This window comes from Natrix helvetica, assembly GCF_964273705.1.
Source record: "Natrix helvetica genome assembly, chromosome: 6".
NCBI classification, from domain to species: Eukaryota; Metazoa; Chordata; class Lepidosauria; order Squamata; family Natricidae; genus Natrix; species Natrix helvetica.
The window spans coordinates 53,052,580-53,075,354 of NC_138553.1; the positions used below are offsets into that span (position 1 = coordinate 53,052,580).

Sequence of the window (22,775 nt, forward strand, 5' to 3'; positions counted from 1 at the left end):
GGTCGCAGTTTGTGTTGACTGGAGGGCAGAGATCGACCCCCGGTCGCGTCACTTGTGGGGTGCCCCAGGGGTCGGTTCTCTCACCCCTCCTGTTCAACATATACATGAAACCACTGGGCGAGATCATCCGTGGTTTTGGGGTACGGTATCATCAATATGCTGATGATACCCAAGTTTTCATCTCTACCCCAAACCACCCAAACGATGCCCTCGACATGATGTCCCGATGCCTGGAGGCTGTGCGGATCTGGATGGGGAGGAACAGGCTCAAGCTCAGTCCCTCCAAGACTGAGTGGCTGTGATTTCCATCATCCTGATTTGTACATCTTATTCCATCTTTGACGATAGGGGGAGAAATGTTAGCCCCCTCAGAGAAGGCTCGCAATCTGGGAGTCCTCCTGGATACGCGGCTTAGTTTAGAAGAACACCTGACGGCCGTGACCAGGGGGGGCTTTTACCAGGTTCGCCTGGTATGTCAGTTGCGCCCCTTCCTGGATCGGGATGCTTTGTGCACAGTCACTCATGCCCTCGTCCTTTCTCGCCTGGACTACTGCAATGCTCTCTACATGGGGCTGCCCTTGAAGAGCACCCGGAGGCTTCAGCTGGTCCAGAATGCGGCTGCACGGGTTGTCATGGGGGTACCTAGGTGCTCCCATGTTACACCCCTTTTAGGCGGCCTGCAGTGGTTGCTGGTTGTTTTCCGGGTGCGATTCAAAGTATTAATTATGACCTTTAAAGCGCTCCATGGCTTAGGCCCAGGGTACCTGCGAGACCACCCACTGCCACCAGTAGCCTCCCACCGTCCAGTACAATCCCACAGAGTTGGCCTCCTCAGGGTGCCGTCGGCCAGACAGTGTCGGCTGGTGACCCCCAGGGGGTAAGCCTTCTCTGTGGGAGTGCCTTCCCTCTGGAATGAGCTGCCCCCGGAGCTTCGCATAATCCCCGACCTCCGGTCCTTCCGACGCGCCCTAAAAAGTTGGCTTTTCCAGCAATCCAGCCTGGCCTGTTAATTTTAACTTACTTTAAATGTATTGGTTTTAATGTATTTGGACTTCCTCTGTTTCCTATTGATACCTCAGGCCTGTGGGGGGGGTCAAGCTCGGGTGAAGCTCGGATCTACAAGGGCACATATTGCAAGATGTCCAGTTCGGGGCTGTGGGCAGCAGACCTGTTGAGGCTATGTTCACCCCTACAGCTGCGGGGCTTCACCCTGACCTGTAACTGCCTCCACTGGCTTTGCCCAACATCCAGGACATAATAGCTTCAGCCATTTCCCAGGGCATAGCTGCGGGCCTACAACAGGGATCTGGAGCAGCCCCACCTATGGCTCCTGTGGCTAACCGGCTACAGCGCCAGCCCCAACAGTGCAGAGGCCCTTGTCACCTTCTAGGTCTCACCATAGCCAGTCCCCTGTATCAGAAGACGTAGAAATTAAGGATGCTGAATTTTCTGGAGATGAGGCAGTTCCAGAAAAAGCATCATTCTCAGGTCCGTTCCAGCCAGCCCATTTCAAGACATTGCTGACCAATGCCAAAGCTTCAGCCACCTTTGCACCACTGCCAACTGTTCCAGTGCCTGCACTAGTTTCTGCCTCGACGGATTCGTTTATTACAGAGCAGACAATGGAAATGGAGATCATTCCTGCCCAAAGCTGTTCCTTGTTGTGGTGCAATGCCAGTGGGCATCCACAACTTCGGGTCCTATGCAGTCAAAAATTGTACAATGTGGCTAATGGCCTAGGGCAGCTTCTCCAGGTCCCAACCGTCGACGCCCCGGTAGCGGCTCTTCACTCGGCGACCACCATGCCTGGCTCAAGAGGAGGTCCTTGCCAGAGGACAAGAGGGCTGACCTCACGATGCAGCGCAGTCATCAAGCGGCAGCTTGGGTGATCCGGGCGTCCACTTCTAAGTCCTCGGGGGGCTTAGAGAGCAATTCTGGACCTAAAACACCTCAACCAGCATTTAAGATACCGCTGGTTTAAAATGCATTCATTGCATTCCATCCTGACGGGTGCGGGAAGGCTCCTCACATCAATTGACTTGACGGAAGCTTATCTGCACATCCCGATTCTGTCCGAGCACCGTACATTTCTAAGATTCTGTTACGGGGGCAGCATTATCAGTACAAGGCCTTGCCATTCGGCCTTTCGTCTGTCCCCCCGGGCATTCACCAAAGTGCTGGCAACATTGGCAGCATATTTGAGGCTCTTGCCCGTGCAGGTTGATGGCTGTGGTTTGCAGACCTACAGACTTTGTCGGTGGCCAGACCCTGGAGGATCCTTCAGACCCAGGATGTCCTCAGCCAGGGGTCGCTGGAGCATCAGGATCCTCAGTGGCTGCAGCTGACCGCCTGGCACTTGAGCAGGTCTCTCTGAGGGACGACAATTTTTCCTCCAGGGTCATCGGCATGACCCAGGCCTCTAGGAGGCCTTCCACGGTCCGTATATACGTACTGTGCAAAAGTTTTTAAGGACTATCTCACTACAATATCTCACTCTCAAGGTCACCTTCTTGATCTCAGTGACTTCGGCAAGATGAATTTCTGAAATTGCAGCTCTGTCAATTAGAAGCAACCTCTGCATCTTTCATGCAGATAGTCGTTCTCTGTCTCGATCCAGCATTTACTCCCAAAGTAAACTCATCCTTTCATAAAATTCAGGAACCTGTACTACCAAATTTTTGTCCCCATCCTACTCATAGATTAGAACACAAGTGGCATACCCTAGACGTTCACAGAGCTTTACGTATTTACATCAAACGTACTACTTCAATTTGGCATTCTGAGGCTTTACTAATTTATTTTCAACCAGCTTCCCTTGGTTCAAAGGTCTCTTCTTCAATTGTGGAGTGCTGGCTTAGAGCCATTTCTAAGTCATACAGAGCAAATGATCTGCATCTTCCACAAGGCATAATGGCTCACTCCACCCAGACCTTTTTGCTTCTGCAGAAGCTGCCTTTGGAAGGAGGGTTTTACAATGTCAATTCATTGGACTCCTCCTCCATGGGGACCGGATCCCTCCCTTAACACTGGCCAAGCTTGGGTATGTCCCTATCTGACTGCTGTCACCACTAATCATGGAGAATGGGCATTGGTACTTACCTGATACCCTCATTCTCACTGCAAGTGGAGACAGCAGTCAGCCCCACTCTGTTCTGGTCAGGATCCAGCCTATGATAGGTCTAGGGTAGGTTTTCTTTTCTTCTCCTTTTTCCTTTTTTCTCCATCATCATGTCAACTACACGTCAGTCTACAGTCCACCTTCGTCGAAAGCTGGGGGAAAAGCTATGCGGAGGATGGTTTTATAAACTCTAGACTCAGCGCTATTAGTCATTGGACGGAGTTAACCCTATCTGACTGCTGTCTCAAACTGCAGTGAGAATGAGCGTATCAAGTAAGTACCAACACCCATTTTCTTGAGAAAACCTGGCCCTGGTATTTGCAGAATAATTTCTGAAGAGTTGCTAAAATGGATTTTTAACATTTAATTCTTTTATGTTAAAAGACAATACTGTCAATCTGTTCTCTTGTGATGCTGTCACATATATAGGCCTTTCAACAGCTTTCAAGTCTTGGCCTGGAGGTACAATAGGGAAAATATCCATTCACCTGTTGTCTCATCTTCTGTCATGAGAGTTTGAGAGTTGTGGGGGGCGAATAGAGAGAGGCTTGGTGCAGGCTGGATTTCATCCAGATTGTTCTATTTTCTTCAAGAACAGACATGGAAAGATAACATGGGTGGGTGTTGTATGTGATTTTGTTGTTCTTATAATTGATGTGTTATAAATCATAATGTGCCTTCAGGAATTCAAGGCAGCATGGCAAGTATCTGTTTTATCTGTGTAGCAGTAAACCGGAAAGATAGATTGGGCTGAGGCATAGGGTTGACCCTAAACCATATGGAAACTGCTGTGATTGAGTGAAACTGACTTAGGCTGATTCTGGAATTCTGGGAGTAGAAGTCTGCAGGTTGTCAAGGGGCCATAGTTGCCCAGCCCTGCATTGCAACTTATTCTGGCATATCATAAACATTTTTGGGAGGGGGACTATCTAAGCCACCTTGGGAAAGGGATCTAAATGTTTGCTATAATGCTAATGTGTCAAGGACTCTTAAGACAGTAAAATCAAAAAAAGAGGTTCTTCCAATTTCAGTTAACTGATCTGGGTATAAAATCAAGTTCATGAAATTCTCCTGTGTGCTGCTTGGAGAATCCAAGCAATGCATTAATTTTGGTCTGCTTGCCCAGAGACCGAATTGGAAAAATTCTTGGCCATGCCTCTTCCTCTTCTCGGCATCTTAGTTTTTCAATTTAGTCTGCCTAGAGAGATGTAATCAGAATTCCTCCAGCTCAGTTGTGCTATTAATCTTGCATTCTCCTACCAGTGTACAGGTTTGTGTTTTGATTATTGTTCCTTTGGCTATTCAAGCATGTGTATGCTGTTTTGTCTGGCCATCCGGCTAGAACTGCCACCACGAGGATTCCGAAGCACTAATTGCAGGACTTGCAGCCAGGGCACTATTTCCTGATCACTCGGGCTAGCCCTTATGTTGTTACTAAAATTTTCGACTCGGAATTGGGAGACCGGTGAGTCGTTCTCGAGTTTTCCCATAATTATATGGTAACCAGGTTGCGATCAGAAGGTGAGTAGGCTATTCCGCCATTCTCTGGATCGTGGGCATACTTCGGCGCTGGAGCGCTCTTCGTGCCAAATTTCACTGCTAATTGAAATTTCTCAGCTGTTCTGAGTTGGCACCAAACTGCAGTGACGTCGGCGGTCGCCATTTTGTTTCTTGCCGAATTCAGCCTCAGTTTAGCAGGCAGGCACAGTGAGTGGGTAGGCTCAACACCTCGGTTTTTCGGACTGGCGGGCGGAGATTTAAAGTGGCCCAATTTATTTCTTGTGATTTATTCCTCACGATTAGCTCTAGCACGGTACCACTAGTGGCACTGCCACCAGAGCCAAGACCAAATCCAAATCCATGGCTGCGGATAAGGAGGCCAAGCGCAAGCTAATGGGCCTCGGAGAGCAGGGCTCCAGGGCTTTGAGAATTCCTAGGTCCCCTCCACTATTAACGTTGGAGGCCCTGCCTTCTCTTTTCCCTAAGGCGGCCCCCTCCAGCTTGGAGGCATCACGGGATTGGTCACCTGATAGCATCCACATGCAGGGGTTGTCTGCAGAGGATGTGGGCCTGGGCATGAAAGATGCAGAGGTCGCTTCTAATTGACAGAGCTGCAATTTCAGAAATTCGTCTCGCCGAAGTCACTGCGATCAAGAAGGTGACCTTGAGAGCCGACACTGGTCTTAACTGAGTCCTGGAAGATCGTGCCCTACGCTGCAGCTCAGAATCTACCCCTTGTGAGATTGCTACCAAAATCAGGTCCCTGATTTCCCTGGGAAGATTCCTAATCTGACTATCTCCTGACCTGAGCCCAGCAGCCATGGGGGTAAACAAGGCCTCTGGCAAGGAATGCCTGGGCCCAGCTTCCCCTGCCAGGATTTCTGAATTGGGTCTTGATCCCGTGCCTGAGGCCAGGCATTCCATTCAAGTCCTTCCTGTTCAAGGCCAGGGCTACTGCTAATGTGGGCAGCACTGGGGCTCCAGTGGAGCCATCGTTGGGACAGGATCCCATAGATCGTTTATTTTCTGAACCGGTCCTAGAAGCCATCCCTTCTCCCACGCTATTTCTGGATGTTATCCAGAGGCAGTGGTCTCAACCTGTGGCCGTTCCTCCACCTAGTTCCAATGATAAGAGATTGTATGGGCCAAGCCCGGATCTGGAGGGATTGCTCCAGATGCCTTCTGTGGACACGCTGGTAAGCTGCTGTGGCCTTGTCAGCTATGGTGCCTTCAAATGTCTCCAAGGGGTTGAAGGCAGAAGATTGCAAGACAGAACTAACTCTCTGCAAGATGACCAGGCGGCTGCCTGGGCGATTCATGCGGCGACTGCTGCATCTTTTTTCAACAGGACTTCTCTAGTTTGTCTCAGACAACTGCAAGCGAGATTGTCCCCTGAAGTCATGCATCTGCATCAAGACATAAATAAACTAGTAGCTGCATTGGAATTTTCCTCTGATGCAACTCTTACTGCAGCCAAATTTGCGTCGAGAGCCATGGCGATTAATGTCACATCTGGCCGCCTGTTGTGGCTGCAACATTGGCAAGCGGACATGCGTTCCAAATGGTGCCTTGCAGGTGCACCCTTTTGGTGAGGCTTTAGACCCTATTCTAGTTGAGAATAGGGAGAAGTGTAAGGTTGTCCTGTCCATGCATAGACGTGCTGACTGCAGATCACAGCCATATTTTCGGCAACAGCCCTTTTGGGTGGACCCGGAGTTTTTTGGACCCCAGTATAATAGACCTTACTACCAGGGTCCCGATTGAACTCGGGACAGATCAGGCTTCAGGGAGAGAGGTAGATAGCAACAACAACAGCAACCTCAGTTGAGGCAGCCATTTCGTGGGTCCTGTAACCAGCCCTTTCGTAGATACAAGTGACTCCCAGCCTGGTATTCCCATTGACGGACGTCTACAACACTTCATTGGCCAATGGGAACTGTCAACCACGGATGCTTGAGTACTTCAGGTGGTATGGTTGGGTCTTACCCTAGAATTTGTCTCCACACCCCTATGACAATTCATCAGATGCCCCATTCTAAGATGTCACGTCAAAAAGGGTCTCATGAACATTGAGATCCAGCACCTCTAGACATTCTCACCATCGAACCCATCCCTTCAGGGTAGGAAGATGAGGGGTTTTATTCCATTCTGGTTTCTGTCCCCAAGAACTCGGGGTGGGGTGGGAGTGGAGGGCCATTCTAGATCTCAAGAGGCTGAATGTCCAGTTGGCCTACAAGCGGTTCAAGATGTAGTCCCTCCAATCCATCCTGGGCTGCATCCATCAGGGAGACCTTTTAACATCAGTGGATATAAAGGAAGCTTACATTCATGTACCTATTAGATCATCTCACAGGAGATTCCTTAGATTCTCATTCAACGGGTGCCACTACCAATACAGGGTACTGCCATTCGGCCTTTCATCGGCCCTCAGGACTTTCACAAAGCTGTTGGCAGCGGTGGCTGCTCACCTCAGATCTCAGCCTATAAGACTCCAATGTTACCTCAACGATATCTTGATACAGTCGTCGTCCCCGCAGTAGGTACTCAGGGATCTACGCTCCACGATCCAGTCATTGCAAAGCTACGGGTTTGCGGTGAACATAGGCAAAAGCCATCTGCTGCCATCCACCAGACTTCTGCATTTGGGAGCTGTGATAGACACCCAACTCTGCGAGGCCGTCTTGTCCCCAGACAGATATGCCGGCATTCACGCTCTGGTGTGCCAACCATTCACCCAGAGGTCAGTACATTTGTCAGCCCTTGCAACGCTCCTTGGGAAGGTGATTTTCTGCATAGGTATCGTTCCCTGGGTGCGGTTTCATGCCCACCACCTTCAGTGGTTCCTGCTCACGTATCAAAGGAGGAGAACGTCCTTCCGAATATCAGGATCCAGCTGACTTCCAATGTGTTCAAGTCTCTCACCTGGTGGATCTCCCCCACCCTGCGGAAGGGATGCCTTTTCAAGGAGCAGGATCGCATCATAATAACATCCGATGCCAGCCTGTTTGGGTGGGGCGCCCATGTTCAATCTTGAGTTGCCGAGGACCTCAGGAACAACAATAATTGGTTGAAACTTTGAGCCGTTCACCTTGCCCTTTGGCAATTCAAGGACTTGGTTGGTGGACAACACATCCTGATCCTCAGTGACAATGTGGCCATGAAGGCCCATATCAACCGTCAAGGGGGGCATCCACTCTAGGTCTCTTATGTTGGAAGCGGAGAAGCTGTGTCAGTGGGTGGAGACACATGTCCTATCTCTCAGGGCGGAGCACATCTCTGGGACCTTGAACATGCAAGCAGATTGGTTGAGCCGAACCACAGTAGACCATGCAGAATGGTGTCTCCATCCAGCCCTCAGGAACTGTTTCAGGAACTGTCCTGCAGGTTCTGTCGCCCCACACTGGACTTGTTCATGCATCCAGCCAAAGCGCACCTGCTGAGGTTCTTTACTAGGTTCCCGATGCCCGGAGTAGAAGAGTCCGACAGTCTTCGCAGTCCATGGCCCCGGTGACTCCTAGATGTGTTCCCTCCCCTACCATTCAGTCTGAGGGTCATTTGCAAGGTGATTGTAGAGAGGGCGGAGGTGCTATTCATTGCCCCACATTGACCTCATCACCTCTGGTACGCCTACCTAGTCAGCCTCTCCATTGCCAGACCATGGAGGATTCCAGATGACAGAATATCCCTCAGCCAGGGGGCTCTACTCCATCTGCAGCTCCAGTGGCTTCAATTGGCCGTCTGGCACTTGAAGGGGATATCCTGACACATGATAAGTTTTCCAGGAGGGTCAACAGAACTGCTGCTAGGCGACCTTCCACCATATAAAACCATGTGAGCTGCTTTCTGCAGATGGTGCCGTAACCATGGTGTTGTTCGCAGAACTGCCTCCATCCGGCAGGGGTTGGAGTTTTTACAGGATGGTCTCGACAAGGGCCTTTCACCCAGTACCTTACAAAAGCAATGGCTGCACTCGCGGCAGTGACTCCAGGTAGTGACATCTTGACCCATCACCCGAGGGTGTGTACCTTCCTGAGAGGAGCCGCAACCCTTAACCCACTGGTGGTGCATCACTATCCATCCTGGGACCTGTCCATCGTCCTCTAAACCCTGACATCTGCTCCCTTTGAGCCTTTGCGCACCATCAACCTGCAATTCCTGACTCTGAATGTAGTCTTCTTCGTGGCCATCACCTTAGCCAGGAGGATCTCAGAACTGGCAGCTTTGTCAGTCCGTGAAGACCTCTGTATATTCCATCCTGACAGAGTGGTACACCGACTGGACCCTTCCTTTTTAATGAAGATTAACTTGTGGTTTCAAAGGGCTCAGGAGCTTGTGCTCCTGGACTTCTACCCTCGTCCTCCATATTCCCTCGAAAGGAAATGGCATCATCTGGACGTTAGGAGGGCCCTCAAGAGGTACGTGAAATGCACGGCACTTTGAGGAGGACGGAATCTCTATTTGTCAGTTTTCAACCTGTGTCTATGGGCCAGAAGGTGTCTCGGTCCACCATAGCTAGGTGGTTGAAAGCTTGTATATCCAAGGCTTACGAAGCTCAGGCCAGACCATTACCTTGACGTCTCATGGCGCACTCCACCCGGAGTGCCGCCACTACAGCAGCTTGGATGACACAGACTTTGATTGAGAAAATATTTAGGGCAGCAACTTGGTCTTCTCCGTCGCCCTTTGTCAGAAATAAACTAGATGTTTATGCCTAGGTTGAGGCATCGTTTGGATGGCGGGTATTGTAGGCAGTTCATTCGGACTCTAGGACCCTGGACCGGTCTACATCCCACCCTTAGGGACATTATGCTTGGGCATATCCCATTGCTTGGATTCTCTAAGTAGAGCACAGAAGAAAGATGGTTGACTTACCCGAACGGTCGTTCTATGTGCACTGCGGGAGACTCCAACCCCGCGCAAAGGTCAACTCATTCCAGGATCTTGTCAGGAGGGTGGACACATTGTTCCAGAGCCTAGGACTCAACTGCTTCGATTTCATCTTTTAAATCAGCCATACCTTCATTGAAAAACTGAGCTGCCAAGAGGAGAAGGAGGGTTGGCCAAGAATTCTTCCAATTCAGTCTCGGGGCAAGCAGATTGAAATTAACCCTTTGCTTGGATTCTCGCACAGTGCACATAGAACGACCATTCAGGTAAGTCAACGGTCTTTTACTGCTCATCACATTATCTTGTAGTGATGTTTTATGAGCTGTTCAACTCGCTGCTACTACATCAAGAATCAGCCTCATCACTGGATTTCTTCTTTCTTTATAACTGTCCATAATGGTACTCACACATAATTGATTTTCTCCCTAAAGAAGATCATTACTTATTAGGCCACCTTTAAAAATGCCTGAAATGGACTTCCAGCGGTGATGTCATAGTGAGCGGGCTAAGGAATGGTGGCTCCGTTTGCTTTGCATAGGAGATCCTAAAAAAAGATGAAGTTGGACCCGGAGGGATCGACAGGAGAGGGGGAAAACTCAGGTGATGTTGTGAAGATAGGCAACCTTCCAATCGGATGAGAGAAACCCCTTGAAACCAACGGAGAAGAACTCTGCATCCATGGCCAATTCAGAGCTGTGACAATCGCAATGAGGAAAAGAATATAGCAGCACAACAGCATTGGTGATAACATCTAAAACATCTAAAAATGGTACAAACTTTGCTTATAACTATTTGAGCTAGAACTTTGAAACTCTAAATTGGGCTGGAAACAGCTCAAGATCAGCAGCGATAAGGAGAGAAAAGCATGCGATTTCCTGTGGCAGCAGAACAGCTTGGAACGGCTTGGAAACAGAAGAAAAAAGAGAAGGAGAGGATCAACAGAGTGATCTGGACAATAAACAAAAATTGGAGACAGCCACAGCAGTGAAGACAGTGAGAGAAATATATTTGGAATAAATTTGGGCGTAAGACACAGCAAAGTGTCTTTTTTTCTGAAGGAAAAAAAAAGAGTCTAGACAAAAGGAGAAGTAACAGCACCATCTAGTGAAAATAAGAACTAAGCAATAAGACTGGATAAATGGTTGATGCAACCTGCTGAAAAAATAACAAGGGTAACTTTGTGATTTCTGAAACTGGATTTAAAAAAATTAAATTGAAGGAAAATATAGAAAGAAGAAATATAAAATAGACTGAACTGTGGTGAGATGAAATATTGATGAATTGAATTGTATTGTATTGGAAGATAAAGGGTAGATGATATATGAACTATTTGTGATATATTGCAAACATTAAGTGATGATATAAGATTATATATGAATTAGAAATCTCTTTATATTGATTTATATCGATCTGCATGCAAACCCTGATATATAGGAATTAAGTCGTTTGATTGAATTGTTATATGGAAGAGGGAAAGTCTAGAGATTGAAGGAGCTGGTAAGAGGGTGGAAATAAGGAGTAGGTGGGGAGAAATATATGCTGTTGTGGGGAAAAATTGTACAGAAGATAAAAATAACAAGTACAACAGTGATCAGTAAAATGAATAAGAAGGCAGTATCCAACCCGGCATCAGCAACATCCTCACTCTCAAACCAGCGTACAATTGAGAGTACACTAGGCATTGAGAAAGAGAGTTCAGCAATAAACCTTCAGTGCTACAAGCAACATTAATAATGATACAGGAAACAATGATGAAAACACAAAAACAATTACAAAAAATCACAAAGAGACCAGAAAAATCCATGAAGAAGTTAAAACAGAGATGGGAGAAATGATAAGTGAGATTAGAAGAATAGATGACAAAATAGGGAAAATACAGGTGAGATAATAAAAAATGAACAAAAAATCCTAAAAGTAGAAACAAAGGTAGAACAAATTGGGAAGAAAACAGATCAGAAGTTGACTCTGCTAAACAGGGAATTAGGAGAAAAAATAGTCGTCTTAGAAATGGAAAAAGCTGCCGCCTTTATCCGCTTCCAAAATATAGTAGAAGAGAAGGAGGAAGATCTAAGGGAAACTATTACAGAAATTATAGCAAACATATTGCAAAAAAATAAAGAAAAAGAAGGGATATAGATGAGGTATATCGAATCCATATGAATTACGCCAAGAGGCATAGGCTTCCAAAAGAAATACATGTACATTTCACAAGAAAATCAGTAAGGGATGGAGTATATAAGAAAGTGAGAGAAGAACAAATAACAAAGGAAGAGAGATTCAAATCCTGAGACAGATACCGAAAACAGTTAGAGACCAGAGAAGACACTACCAGTTCCTTACACAGCAATTAATAAGATATAATGTAATATTTAGATAGCTTACACCAGAGGAAGTTATGATCGCCGGCAAGAAAAAGATATAAAATAGACACAATAAATAAAGCACACGAGTTCTTTGAGCACCATTTTATAGCTGAGGAAGAACAAGAGAATAGAGAGGAACCAGAAAGTAGAAGTCAAGAAGAACAGCTAGTAGAAAGTAAGGAAGGGAAAAGAGAAGAAAGAAGGAAACAGGAAAGAGAGCAAATAGAACAAGAAAATATCAGAACAGGAATAGAGACAAGAAATACAAGGAAATTAAGGGTGGTATACAGATAACACAATGGAACAAGAAATTAAGATATTCTCATTGAATATAAATGGACTAAACTCACCGGAAAAAAGAAGACAGACCCTGACTAGATTACAAAAAATGAATATGGACATTCTGGGCCTTCAAGAGATACATATCAAATGTCAATACAACAATTAGAATATCCAAAATTAGGGAAATTGTACACAGCATTAAAACACACAAAAGAGGGGGAATTGCAGTATACATTAAAGATTGAATAAGCGGCAAAAAAAATTATGCAGACAAAGAGGGGAGAATTTTGATGATAGAAATAGAAACAGAACAAAAGAAAATTCTTCTCACAGCGATTTATGCGCCAAAAAAAACCAAAAAGAATTTTACAAGAAGGTCCACCAAAAGATAATAGAAATGGAACATGAGAATATATGCTTAAATGGTGATCAATGATGACTACAAGAGTAGCAAAGGAAATAAGGGGGGAAAAGAACACTACCAATTACCTTTTTTGAAATGGTGCAGGAACTGAATCTACAAGAAGTATGGCAAGAAAGAAAGAGAAAACAAACAATGCACATTCTATTCCAACCCACACAAATCATGGTCAAGGATAAATATGGCCTGGATGACCCAGGGATTGAGAAGAGATACAGAAAAGATTGAAATAATGACAAACACCTGGGCAGACCACAATCCAATAAAAATAATATGGAAAAAGATGGACAATGAATCAAAGAATATTGAAAGATAAAGAATATATAAAAATGATAGAAAAAGAATTGAAACTTTTTTACAAAGTAAATAAGAAAGAAGAAACATCACTACAAAATTTATGGGGCACTACAAAAGTTTTTATTAGGGGATTGATAATAGCATATTCGGCAAGGAAGAATAAGGAAAAGAGACAAAAGCAAGAAACATTAGACAAAGAACTTAAAAAATTGGAAATAGATTTGCAAAAAATCCCACAAAAAATAAAAATAAAGGAAAAGAAAGAACTGATAAAACATAAATTGAATCTGATGGCACAAGAAGAGATGGTACAAAAAATTAAATTTGTGAAACAAAATTTCTTTGAAAATGCAAATAAATTGGGGAGATGGTTAAATTGAAAAAAGAAAAAGAAAAAATAATACACCATTTGCAGGATGAAAAAAGAAATATACAACACCAGAAGGAGGGGAAAAAATAGTACAGAACTTCTTCGAAAAATTATATAGCAAAGAAAACATATTGCAGGATAATATTGAACAATATCTAAACAAAAAGAATTTACAAGAAATTGAGGAAGAGATAAGAGAAATGCTAAATAGGAAAATCACAATGATGGAATTAACAGAAGCACTGAAAAGGCAGAAAAATAATAAAATGCCGGCCCAGACGGTATACCTGTAGAATTTTATAAAAACACACAAGAGCCAATAGAAACAGTGATCTTAGATTTATATAATGAAGCACTTATAGAAGCTAAACTACCAAAATCATGGAGGAAAGCATATATAACACTGATACCCAAAGAAGATTCGGACCACCAACAAATAAAAAATTACAGACCAAATTGACTGACTGCAAACTATAAAATTTTCACATTAATAATGGCAGAGCAAATTAAAAAAAAATTAAATGAAATTATCCACAGAGATCAAAACGGTTTTAAGTGTCGGTTAAAAAATAATATGAGAGTAATTATGAACACACTAGAATATTGCGAAGAGAACCCATGGAAACAAGCAGCATTGGTTTTTCTAGACGCCCAAAAGGCTTTTGACAATTTAAATTGGCAGTTCATCATTGCACAGTTAAAAAGGATGAGATTCGGAGATAACTTTACAAAGATGATAGAAACAATATATTCGGCCCAGACAGCAAAAGTAATAATACATGGGGACACCACAGAAGAATTTAAAAGTTGGAAAGGAGTGAGACAAGGATATCCATTATCACCCTTATTATTTAACACTTGAGATCCTATTAATAGAAATTAGAAATAACCAAGAAATAAAGAGATTAAAAATAAAAAAGAGGAATATAAAATGCAGGCATTTGCAGACGACGTAGTATTTATATTAGAGTAGCTATTAGTAACAGGAACTAAATTAATCCGAAAAATAAAGGAATTCGGCAGAGTAATGGGACTTAAAATTAATAATAAAACAAAGATCATTACAAAAAATCTCACCAAAAAACAAGAGCAAGAATTAGAGGAAATTATGGGAATGCAGACAACAAAAAAGGTAAAATATTTAGGAATTTGGCTGACAGGGAAATGTTCAAGAAGATAACTATAAGAAAACGATACAGAAAATTAAAACACATTTGGAAAATTGGAGGAAACTGCAAATATCATTAAAGGGAAGAATTGCCATAGTCAAAATGAATGTCCTACCAAAATTTTTGTTCTTATTTCAAGTGGTACCAATTAACTTATGGAAAAAAAAATTCATAGATCTAAATAAATTAATAGCACAATTCATCTGGTTAGGAAAAAGCCACAAATCAAATTAAAATTACTATAGGACAGCAGAGAAAAAGGAGGTTTTGGACTCCTGGATTGGGAGCTCTGCTATCAAGCAGCAGCTCTCACCTGGATAAGGGATTGGATTAATTTAAAAAATAGAAGAATACTAATAGAAGGATATAATTTAGAATTGGGTTGGCATGCCTTTATTTGGGACAGGAAAGACAAAACTCATGGTTGCTTCCAAAGACATCAAATCAGAAATGCTCTATTTCAAATATGGTCAAAAATCAAAAGAAAATATTACAATAAAATTCCAATGTGGTTATCCACTATGGAAGGTATTAGGGAATCCACTATCCAAATGTATTAGATACAAATAAAATATTTCGATACGAAGACATATCAGATAACCAAGAGAAGTTAAAAACAAGGCAAGAACTGAAAGATGAGGAAATAGATATAGACGGGTGGCCATACAAAAAAGAGAGAGAAAGACGGATTTTATAAGGAGCCACAAGAATTAGATAAATTTCTACAGGGAATTAAAGAGAAATTGATAAAAAAATATCACTACTTATTAAGATTCAAGATGGAAGAAGAAGTCGTGAAAGAAACTATTATAATGTGGATGACAAATTTCAGATATATTATAGAACTGGCAGAATGGGAAAAAATTTGGGAAACAGACTATAAATTAACAATGGTAATGGCATACAGAGAGAACATATATGAGATGTTTTACAGATGGCATCTACCACCAGTGAGAATTGCGAGAATGTTCCCGGAATGCTCACCAGCTTGCTGGAAGTGCAATCAACAACACAGAACGTACTATCATATGTGGTGGACGTGCGTATCTGCAAAAAAATATTGGGTAAAAATAAAAGAATGGCTGGAAGAGATCACTGCACACCAAATAGAACTAAAACCAGAAGTATTTCTATTAGGAATTATAAAGGGAAACTACGAGAAAAGTATCAAATATCTAATTATACACATAATTACCACAGCAAGAATTTCATTTGCACAGAATTGGAAAAATAAACATACCAACGGAAGAAAATGTAATAAAAAAAATATTGGAATGCGCTGAAATGAATAGGCTCACAAAAGAACTAAAACATAAAGAAGAATCCAAATATTACTCAGTATGGGACTTATGATATAATTGGCTAGAGGAAAGAGGGAAAAAGTAGGGAAGCAATAAAGAAAAGAAGAAAGATCAAGAAATTACAAAACAATTACAAAACTGGAAAATGAATAAAAGGTGGAAATACAAAATAGACTAGACAAAAATAGTAGGAAATAAAATGATATAAGATGATTTAAATGTATATAAAGGTTATTATATATAGAACTGATAGAAAAGATATATGAAATAAAGTGTGTGTGTGTGTGTGTGTGTGCGTGTGTATACACATAGTTATATAAGATTTACATGTACAGATAAAGGAAACACAATGGATATGTAAAAGAAGTATAATGTGTTGCAAAGATGTTATGTTTGTACAAACAAAATTTAAAAAATGCCTGAAATGATTGGAATGAGGAAAAGGGAAATAATGTAAAAAAAGGATCCTCTACTATATACAACTTGCTGAACATCACCCTTCTTCACACACATTGTTCTCTTTCAACTTGAATAATATAAGGGTTTTCCCCCTTACCCATTAATTGTATGTTCTGCAAGTCGTATATATATATATATTGGAGATATCAGCATCTCTTTAATTTGTTTGCTGTTTAGAATTTTGTGCAGTGGTACTGCATATAATTAATTGGATGCTAAATTCTTTTCAAAACAGGCTGCTCCAACTACTTCTCATGTTGCTAACAGCGTGAATACAACACACTTATCTGCTCCAACAGCAGCTCTGGGAACTCTGGAATCTATTCAGGGATCGAGTTCGGGTAACACAGCCTCATCAAATAACATCAAATCCTCAAATGCTGCTGTAAAATTTATGGAAAAGAAAGTAAATGTCACAGTGGAAGCCAGTGCAGATAGTTCCAAAAAAGACCAGGTAAGTTCAAAACAAAGAATAAAGAATTTTGAATAACTAAAAATAGGAATAAATTGCATTGAAAATAATGTTTGCATCAGTCATTTTTATAATCTGTTACTTTTCCATGGGATTTAAGAATTTTACAGTTTGTATCCTGATACAAAAAATGCATAACATCAGACCTAATTTGATACTATGTTCTCAAGCCACTCTTCTACCTATATAAGCTATTTTTTTAAAAAAAAAGAGGAAAAGATGGAAGTATGGTAAAAGTAGTTTTACTAAATTGTTGGGCCCTGCAGGCAATAGCCATGTTAACAAGCTTCTTTAGACAAACAATTTTTTTTCAATCACTTATTGAATAATCTTTAGCCACTTATGGCTAGAGGTGGGATGAACAATCTAATATCCATAATAAATTTCCCCACCAAGTAATATATTTTTGTTATTTGTTATCTCTTCTAACATTAATGTTACATGGATGTGTGCTTTGCAGACAGACAGTATGCTGCTGTGGAGAGTAGCATTTATGCACATTTGAATTGGGTATTAATCACAATGTTGATGTGTATCTGCGCTTTTTCTCTAAATAAAATGCACCCTTTATTTTTTCTAGAAATTATTAATTCAAGAAAAAGCTGCACAAGAAGTAAAACTTGCTATTAAGCCTTTCTATCAAAATAAAGATATTTCTAAAGAAGAGTATAAAGAGATAGTTAGAAAAGCAGTAGATAAGGTAAGTAATATTGATAATAATACTTATCGGTGATTTGCAGTCTAGTTTTATTAATACTTTCAGGCTTTTGGACATAGGAGGTAATAGCTTCAGCTCTATAATATAGCTGAAGCTGTTACAGACATTTATACATCAGATATTGTTTCTCACATATAATCACCATTATACTGATCATGTTCTTCATTTTTGGACTACATAATTAGAGCACAGCAAAGTATGTGGTGCAAAATGAGGTGTGAAGGCAAAATTGTATCTTTGTGAACTATCCTTGTTTTTACCTCATCCATGTACTGTTTCCTACATAGTTTTTTGTTCTTTTCTCTCTTATTAACTTTTCTCTCTTATTAACTCCATCCAAACACTATTTCCCTGGTCTTCCCTTTATCTCAATGTCAGGTATCTAGGTAATAGATCTATTGCAAGCAAGAACTCTGAAGCAGGTGAATTCCTCAAAGAATAGCTTTATTGGAAATATCATATTGGCACATATGGTTTTCACCTTGGTTTTCACCTAATTTAAAAGTAAAAGTTTTTCCCTCAATCCCAATCAATCAGTCACATGGGCCAATCAAGGCAGCATCTGCTGGTCTGGTGACATCCCTCGTTCTTCCTCCAGCCAGGTGTGAGAACATCCTTGGTTCCCAAGAGAAAGTTTTATTTTGCCTGTACAACCCCAACTATCTCTAATCCCTCTCCCTCGCTCCAGTGTGGTAGCATTGAAGCTCCAAGTTGGTTTCAGCCAGGTCAGCTTCAGGGTTGACACTCAACTTACATATTCTCTTCTTCTGTGTTCTTGTTTATTTTTTTAAAAAAATTGATCTTCCTTCATTCAGTCTCTGTATATGACCAAATTGGTTTAACATTGCTTTTCATTATTGTTCAAGTGTTCATTCATGTTTATAGTATTTACATTATTTAGCAGCAATTCTTGACTCCGTTCACTTGCCTTACCACAGTCTTCTTGAACCTAGTCCCAAGCACATTGTTCCAATTCCATTTTTTTCCTAACATGTTTATTTCTCATTTCCATGTAACAAATGGCCAGAATTTTGTTCTTATGCACAGCCCTTTTCCCTGCTTCCATTTATTTCTGGTAACAAGTCACTTAGTACTTACTAACTTTCTGCCATATATGCACATCTTAACATTTGTCCTTCTATTTTCCCACCTGTAGTAAACATTCTACTAAAGTACAAACATAATCTATATGTTTTCATTTTTTACCATTTTGGGCAACTTGTAATAGTTTTCTCCATCAACTGTCCCATTTGGCACATCCAAAAAAAGAAACTCCTGGCACCTAAGAACTACCAAGAGTAAAACTTTATTGAAATATTCTTTTAGGCATAGCAGAAGCAAAGTCAGCTGTGAGATTTTCTCATAAAACCCAATATAGGTAAAAAAAAAAAAAAACCTTTTCACCCCTGGGCTACCCACAAATCATTGTCCATCAATTATACTCAGTACTTTTATTTTGGGAAAACAGTCTTTACCAGATGATAGCTCCGAGAACTTGGCCTTGGAAGGTATCTCCTCTCTCAGCAGAACACTCTCATGCCTTCCTCAAATTATTTGTCTCTCTCCTCACTGGGGCCGACCTACATGTCCTGCATAAAAAGTCTTCACTAACCTAGCTACGTTCATATCTTTATCGGCTAAGGCAGTGATGACTAACCTTTTTCGCCTGGGGTGCAAAAAGCAGGCATACATGTGCGCTATCACGCGCACTCACATGCCCTCTCCCATAATTTAATGCCCCCCATGCCATGCATGTGTGACACCCCCTCTGCCCCACGCTTGCATGCATGGCTTTCTTGGAGCCTGGGGAGGGCAAAAACAGCTTACCGAGGCCCTCAAGAGGCCAGAAACAGCCCATTTTCTGACTTCTGGTGGGCCTGGTGGGTCCGTTTTTGCTCTCCTCAGGCTCTAGAGGCTTTCTAGGAGCATGGAGAGGGCGAAAAATGGCCCAACTCATAAACTGGAAGTTCAGGAACGGACTTCCGGGTTGCCCGTTGGGTGGTTTTTCTCACTCCGGAGGCTTTAGGAGGCTTCCCTGAAGCCTCCAGAGGTGAAAAACAGCACAACGTGCAAACCGGAAGTTTGTTCCTGAACTTCCAGTTTGCACATTGGGCGGTTTTTCTCCTTCCAGAGGCTTCAGGGAAGCCGCCTGAAGCCTCTGGAGGGAGAAAAACAACAAAAATCAAGACTGAAAATCAGCTGGCTAGTGCACGCATTCGCACTGGAGCTGACAGGGCAATGCCTCGCATGCCCTCAAATGGCCATAGGTTCGCCATCACGGGGCTAAGGGATAGTCCCTCCAAAATACCAAATATTGCAGTTTCCCCCTATGGTACCGAGAGTCTAGAATCTCCTTGATTTTATAGTGCTTCTCTCCTTTGACTAGAGTGGGAAGGCAAGATTTTTCTGTAGCAGGTCTTAATTCCGAGCTGCGGAAAGGTTTCAACAGACTGCAGTGAAACACTGGATGCACTCTCTTATGGTTTTTTGGCAGCTGCATCTTTACAATAACCGATTTATGATCTGGATGAACTGAAAGAGTCCTATGGGCTTGAGAAGGAGGGGAAGTTTTCCCCCACCTTCGATTAACGAGGTGCGGATCGTCAGCCCTTCCAAGAAGCATATCTCTGAATAAGCAGAAAATAAAACCCAAGAACATGTTCTAATGAAAACAAACTCTAATATAAAATAAAATAAATTTTACTATCTAATTCTTACATTTTGGCAAGAGCAATTGTTGCCCACCTCCTCTGGCAGACAAACGGAAGATCAGAAGGAAAGTACAAGAATGTGTGACGTATTATGAGACATGGGCAGTAAATCATTGTCAGATAAGAAAACATTTCTACAGTATAACTCAAAATATAAGCTCAAGTAGGCAAACCAAACTAACGCAGTGACACCCCTTCTTTTGTCACTTGGGCTGATATTATCAAATCATCAAATAAGGCACATCTTCTTTCGCAGATACTTGTGTTGAGCTGCTGGAAGTGGTTTGTTGAGCATGTCAGCAATTTGATCATGTGTAGATACATATTGCAATTTAACAAAACCTTGCTTAACTAGTTGCTTTGTGTTTTGATAACGAATGTCAATGTGTCTGGACCTAGAACCTGTGAAATGCGACTCAGAAATGTAAAGCACCGATTCATTATCTTCCATCACGGTGATTGGTCGAGTCGGACGTGTCCAGATATCTGTGATCAAAGCATCAAACCATGTTAGAGAATTACATGCATCTGAAACACAAGCATATTCAGCTTCAGTAGATGAACACGAAACAAAACTCTGTTTTCTCACTTGCCAGTAAACAGGACATCCATTCAGGAACATCATGTAACCTGAAGTACTTTTGTGTGATTTCTTATCACTAGCCCAATCAGAATCTGCATAACAACATAATTCTGCATAATCACTATGTGTTGGTTCTAGCAATAACTTCATGTGTTTAGTGTGCTTCAGGTATTTCAATAACTTCTTAACGCATGTCCAATGAAATTGTGTTGCCTTACCTACGTGTCGTGATAAGAGATTAACACTAAGTGCAATGTCGGGTCTGGTCCAACTACTAATGTATAACAGTGACCCAATGACTGAACGATAAAGTGTTTGGTCCTCGAATTCAGGACTTGGTTCATGTGTTAAGTTGTGAAAATCTGTTTGCATGGGTGTCTGTTGTGTTAGCATCTTACATGTTGCAATGCTGCAGAATGTAGTCAATTTTCTCCTCTTGTGAAAGACTAAACCCCTTCTGTGTTTTTTCAATCTGAACACCTAAATAAGTGCTAATGTGACCTAAAGATTTCAATGTGAAGTATCTCTGCAAACCTTTTGCAAAAATCTCACCCATTTTCTTATTTGGACCAATATAAACAATATCATCAACATAAACAAGAATTATCTCATATACATTGTTAGATCTTTTTGTGAACACGCATTAATCAGTTTCGCACTTAATAAAGCCCATTGAATTTAGTTTGTCAGTAAGACATAAGTACCACATTAAACCTGACTGTTTCAGACCATAAAGACTTTTGTTCAGGAACCAGGTATCCCCTTCTTGCTTTCGGAATCCTGGAGGGCCTCTCACGTAGATCTCTTCATCTAGGTCAGCATGTAGATAAGCCGTGTCCACATCAAACTGGAAAACTTCTAAACCAAGAATAGTTGCAGTGGTTGAAGCAATTTTAACACACTCAGTTCTGACTGTTGGTGAGTAAGTGTTTGTGTAGTCCTCAGGATAACGTTGAGCGAAACCCTGAGCTACAAGTCTGGCTTTGTACAAAGACTCACCATTCGGTTTCTTCTTGATTCTGTAGACCCATCGAGTGCCAATGACTTTCTTGTTTGCTAGAGGTTTTGCAGGTGTAAATACATTAAGTTTCTTTAAACTGTCCATTTCATCCTGCATTGCATCATACCATTTATCTTGCTCCGAATCAGGAAGCTGCTTGATTTGTTTGAATGTATCAGGAGAAAGAGTAACATTGCAAATCAAAGGCAAGGGTGTTTTTGTCAGTTGCCACGAATATCGTTGTGGAGGGATTCCTTTTGTGACCCTCTTGGAACGTCTCAGAACAACAGTCCATTCTTCTTCTTTGTCCTCGTCCTCACATTCATCGCTAGCATCAGCATCTGCGGCTTGCGAAGACGGAACATCAGGTTGTGAAGAACTGGTAGAAGGAATATCTGCCTGTGAATGTTGGTCATCAGGCTGCGTGGCATCTGCAACATCATCTCTAGGAAAATAAACTCCAGGATCATTGGAATGAATCCTGGACCAGTCAATGTCTTCCTCAAAATTTGCAGATTGTGAAATGACAATTACATGTTTAGGGTCAATAAATTTGCTCCATTTTGAATGATCATCAATACCCATAAATTTCAGTCTCTTTGCTACTGGGCCTCCCTTTCTTCTTTGAGCTAAGGGAATGTTCACCATAGCGTATGAACCAAAAATGTGGAGGTTCTTGAGATCAGGCTTGTAGCCATACATCATGTAGAAAGGAGTTTGATTTATTACACTGCTCCAAGTACGGTTGACAATGTAATTTGCATATTTGATAGCTTCACCCCAGTATATGTTACTGAGATTGGCATCTTCTAGGAGACAACGCACCATGGTTTGTAGGACCCCTTGTCTTCTTTCTACGACTCCGTTATGAGCCGGTGTATATGGAGCGGATCTCTGATGAAGAATTCCATTCTTACGCATTCCAGTCCTGGAAACGCTGAGACATGAATTCGGCACCACGGTCGCTCTGGATTCTGGCGATGCGAACTTGGTATTGGGTAGAAACAAAAGCTGCAAAGTCTTTAAAGGTCTGAAAAGTCTCAGATTTCTCTCTCATAGGATATACAAATCCATATCTAGAATGGTTATCTACAATTGTTAGAAAATACATTCTACCACCAATT

The 22,775-nt window shown here is 42.1% G+C and overlaps 1 protein-coding gene across 5 annotated transcripts in view; it reads left to right on the forward strand.

Annotated features, from left to right (window-relative positions):
• Positions 1-22,775, forward strand: part of SCAF11 (SR-related CTD associated factor 11) — a 95,502-nt gene that overhangs the window by 45,289 nt on the left and 27,438 nt on the right. For 4 of the 5 annotated variants that reach the window (XR_014175792.1, XM_081958394.1, XM_081958393.1 and 1 more), the window contains exons 13-14: positions 16,403-16,621; positions 17,220-17,339. Coding sequence is in view for 4 of the 5 variants with exons in the window: in XM_081958394.1 (XP_081814520.1) it covers positions 16,403-16,621; positions 17,220-17,339 (339 nt within the window). In the remaining variant the exon portion in view is untranslated. Of the gene's footprint in view, positions 1-16,402; positions 16,622-17,219; positions 17,340-20,467; positions 21,232-22,775 lie in introns of those variants that run through there. The other variant, XM_081958396.1, reaches the window with a different exon arrangement.